Source organism: Pygoscelis adeliae, unplaced genomic scaffold, assembly GCF_000699105.1.
Source record: "Pygoscelis adeliae isolate BGI_AS28 unplaced genomic scaffold, ASM69910v1 Scaffold34, whole genome shotgun sequence".
Lineage (NCBI taxonomy): Eukaryota > Metazoa > Chordata > Aves > Sphenisciformes > Spheniscidae > Pygoscelis > Pygoscelis adeliae.
Window position 1 is genome coordinate 514981 of NW_008824658.1, and position 4236 is coordinate 519216.

The 4236-nt window shown below is 56.6% G+C and overlaps 1 protein-coding gene across 1 annotated transcript in view; it reads right to left on the minus strand.

Moving 5' to 3' along the window:
- Window positions 1–4236, minus strand: part of LARP1 (La ribonucleoprotein domain family, member 1) — an 88442-nt gene that overhangs the window by 2998 nt on the left and 81208 nt on the right. Inside the window, exons 11-17 of the mRNA XM_009322735.1 lie at window positions 3911–4080; window positions 3246–3605; window positions 1905–2028; window positions 1095–1300; window positions 894–1000; window positions 356–507; window positions 5–48 (exon numbers count right to left, since the gene is read on the minus strand). Coding sequence (XP_009321010.1) covers window positions 5–48; window positions 356–507; window positions 894–1000; window positions 1095–1300; window positions 1905–2028; window positions 3246–3605; window positions 3911–4080 — 1163 coding nt within the window. The remainder of the gene's footprint in view (window positions 1–4; window positions 49–355; window positions 508–893; window positions 1001–1094; window positions 1301–1904; window positions 2029–3245; window positions 3606–3910; window positions 4081–4236) is intronic.

Below are 4236 nucleotides of genomic sequence, written 5' to 3' on the forward strand. Positions count from 1 at the left end.
AGAGCGTGTTCATCTCCTGGGACTGACCAATGCCCAGTCGTTTCCGCTCTGTTTCGGGAAGAGGGGATGATTGCAAGGCAGATCCTCTCCCAGGGAGCTAGCTCTGCACAGGGGCTCACGTACAGGAGGGCCCTGTGTCACTGTGACTACACCCAGTCCCAGTGCTAGATGCCCTGAGCCACAGCTTGTACTCACCACAAGCTGTGGGGAAACATCAGCTACCAGCAAGGTTGTCCTGTAGGACCCTGCTTATTTCCCTGCTTATCTCCATGGGCATGCTCTGCAGCCGTACCCTGCCCCGACAGAGCGGAGCAGAGAGATCCTGCCCCACGCCCTGCGGTGCAGGCATCCCTACCGTTAAGGCAGCGCCGACGGTACTTGTGGTAGACATGTTGCGTGAAGCCGTTCTCCTTGAGCAGCTCATGCGAAGGATGCTGAAACTTGGGCAGGGACTGTGGGGTGCATCCGTAGCTTCCGACAGCTGGGGTCCCCTCCGAGGGGCTGGAGCTGAGCATGAGAGACGCTTCCGTCAACCCCCTTCCTTGCATCACCCAGCCGACAGTGGAGTGGGGTTACACTCCACCCCACAGCGCTTGTCTGTTGGTCCCACCAACTCCCTGTGGCTGTCTACTCTGGGTTTGGGACCTGAGCCATGGTGTATCCTACTAGGAAGGGAACCAATGTTTCCAACCACCTCTCATGTTGTTACTCCAAGGCTTCACACTTTCCTCAGCTCCTTCCAGGAGGGACAAGTTGGGTCCCAGTCCTTTCTGCAGCCACCTAACAGGAGACCTCCCCTGCAAGACCAGACGCCGCCTTTTCCCTCCCTCCCCACACTCGCTTCCTTTCCCATTTCTGGCTCCTCCGTGATCATGCATGCCCGTCTCCAGTACCTGATGGAGGCAGTTCGGGGCCTGTGCTCCCGAGAGTCCATCACCCAGCCCACATGGCACTCCATCGGGGGGTTCGAACTGTGCCTCGTCTTCCTCTTCCGTGGAGTCTGCAAGACACGGTGCATCAAGGACATGTCCCCTTCCTCCCCAGGCCCCACTGGGAAACCCCAGCTCCCGTCCCACACCCCAGCCTGGTCCCACCTTGGCATCTATCGTCCTGCCCTCTTTCACCACCGGGTAGAACCGGGGCGTCTGTGTCGGGTCCTTCAGCTGAGGCGTGCGAGGGGTCCGGGGGGTCCTGGCGTTGCGGTAGTTGGGTGATTCTGGTACAGTCGTAGGCAAAGACCGGGCAATGGTTGAAGGCTCAGGGACTCCAAACAACTTGTTAGCCAAAGCATCTGTAGGTACTGCAGAGAGAAACCCCCCACCCTGGGTCAAGCTGAGCTCTGAGCACAAGAGCATCACTATAGCCAAGGGACACCCATCTGGCAGATGGGAAACAGCAGGGGCAAGAATGCAGGGTTCACATCCCAGCCCTCCGAGACAAGCCACTTCAAATCCAGCCTGGCCAAACAGCCCAAAGCCTAGCAAGCAGATCCAAGGACTGAGCTTCCAGGGATTCCACAAGGTATCTGCTTCCCAGTGGCTAACAGCAGTGACAAATCCCCCATCCCCAGAAGGACAGGGCACCAGGCCCCACACATAGGCAAGCGAGGCCCAGTGGCCAGTTGCCTTCCAGGTACTCCGAGAAGGTCCAAAAGAAAAATCACATCCAGGGAGCTACAAAGTCCAAAGTTTCCTCACTCTGTTGGGACACCTCTGCTTTTGGGCCTCCTCTTCTGGAGCCCCAAAACATTCAGCTGGGAGAAGAGCATCGCTCTGGGAAAGATAATCCCACACACCAGTGGCCCAAATTCCTTCTCCCCAGCTGCTACCCAACCTCCGAGGACCTCTCACTAGGAAGAACAGGGACAAATCAGTCCCACCCCGCTCATGTCCCTTGTCTCTTACCTTGCTGGAACCTGGGGGGACCAGGAGGGACTTCCTGGTTTGGATCCACGGGGGGCTCTGGGGTCAGGGTGTCGAACTGCTCCCTGCTGATCATATTCACCTTCTTGAAGTTCTCCACTTCTTGCTGCATTGGAAGAGGAAGACAATGAAGCAACCAATTGCCCTCTTCTACCCTCATCCCATCAACTCATCGTGACCACCGCTCTGCTTGTGCAATGGCCACAATGCTGGTCACCAAGTGCAGCCACGAGGCCTTGCTGCCCAGAAGGGTGACATGCTGTGCGGAGGAAGGGAGGGGAGATGCAGCAGACCTGGCCGCCCCGCAATGGGGCCCTGCATGGGCTGGATCTGAGCCACTTGCTGCTCCCAAGTTTTCAGGGATCCTACAAGGCAGCTCCACTAACCATCGCTTGCTTCTTTCAGGCTTTTACATGCCTGCATCGGCACCGGTGCAGCAAGGTTCAAGGCAAGCTTGGCCAGGACCCCACTGTCCCTGCCACCTTCTTGCATCCCTAGAGCCTCCTCCCTTCATCCTCACCACCACACCAGCAGTGGGGCACAACGCTCCCATGTATTTGAAGGACCCATACCCCCAGCACACACTGTCCCTCTGTCACCTGCTCTCCCCACACCCTCAGCTTCTACCACCTGGAAGAGCAGCACTGCTTCAGCAATGTACCAGGTACCAGACGTGGGAACACTGAGCTCAGCAGTAGCTCCAATGGGCCAGCCCACCTTGCAGCCAAAATAACTCCAGTTGCTGAACAAGCCTAGGCAAGTCCCTGACCATGACAGTCACCAAGCTGGGACTCAAATGTTTCAAAGCAGCAGATGGGCTTTCTACAAAAAGCCCAAGTCTATGCAAACTAGCAGAGAGCACAGGCCAAGTGCAGCCAAACCATCAATGAACCCGTCCCCAATAAGCACGGTCTCCAAGGGACCGTGCCATGGAGCACTGGGCACTATGGACAGCGCAGAGACAGCCGGTTCCCTCCATAGATCTGGCAGTGTCTGCCAAGACCCTGGCAGACAGCGGAGCAATGGACCCCATGTTCCAGGTCACCTCGTTACCAGCATTTTGTTTACCTGGTTGCAGCCTTATGCCACGTTACAGAGCTGTGTTTATCCCCAACACAGCAGAGCATGACACTGGGAGCCAGGAATCCTGAGCTCTACAAGAGGACTGATCTCAGCTTAGCCTTACCCCATGAGTGGGCTGTAACCCGCTGTACCGCCCTTTCCACCCCACACCACCAAGGCGGCCAGTCTGCTGCACATGAAGCTCCCCGTCAGGAGCCCTGTACCCACATGCACTCCCTTCCTTGGATCAGCTGCTCTCACCTTGATCTGCGAATACTCTGGCTCAAACTGCTCTGTCCACAGGTCCTGCTCGTAGTAGTACAGCCCATCGTTGATCACCTTGGCCAGCTCTGAGCTCATTTTAGCCCTGGATGTGTGGTTACCAGTCCGGTCCCCGCCAGGATGCCGGCGCAGGTAAGGAGGCGTCTGCGTCACGATGAGGATCTTGTTCACATCCCGATCGTCAATCTCGTAATCCGAATCTTCATCTGACCAGTCAGTGAAGGTATTCTTGCGGCCATCCATCTGCTCCATCTCCTCATCAAAGAGGAAGTCTAGCTCCTCGGGTTCATCTTGGTCCTTCTGCTTCTGCTGCTGTGGTGTCTTTGACTCCTCTGGTTTCTACAGGTAGGTGGGCAAGGGTAACACAGGGTAAAGACTGCATAGCGGCACAAGCCTTCTGCTTGGAGACCCAACTATTGCACCATGTTTCCTTACTGCAGCCAGAAGGTGCCCATCTGGGGAGATCACCTTATTTACACCACTGAGAAGCAGCTCCGAAGGGGGTCAGATGGGGCCAGGAGAGACTAGGACATCACTCCCATGACAGACAGACCTTACTTGATCTGAAACCTGCCTACTTATGATTCAAGTCACCCAGACAACTGGGAGACCCCCACCCCAACAGCTCCTACATCACCACCTACCTTGGGCCTGGCTGGCGAGGGTCGAGGTCTCTTCTTCACTTCAATCCACGTCTCCGAATCCAGGTCTGGCAGACTTGCAGACAGACCCTTGGGCATCGTCTTCAGGTTACTGACCTCCTCCGTTTTGGTGGGGACTGGGCTGGCAGGACGCGGGGAGCCAGGAGCAGACTCTAGAGCCACCAAGAGCCACAAGGTGCTTTAGAGGGAGGGGGGGAGCCTGGGGGGTTGTGTAGTTAAAGCACCTGACTGAAGAGGGAGTTATTTTGGCAGCATGGCACAGCTTGCGGTACTAACTAGCATCCAGTGGCCAAGGCTTACCAGCACAT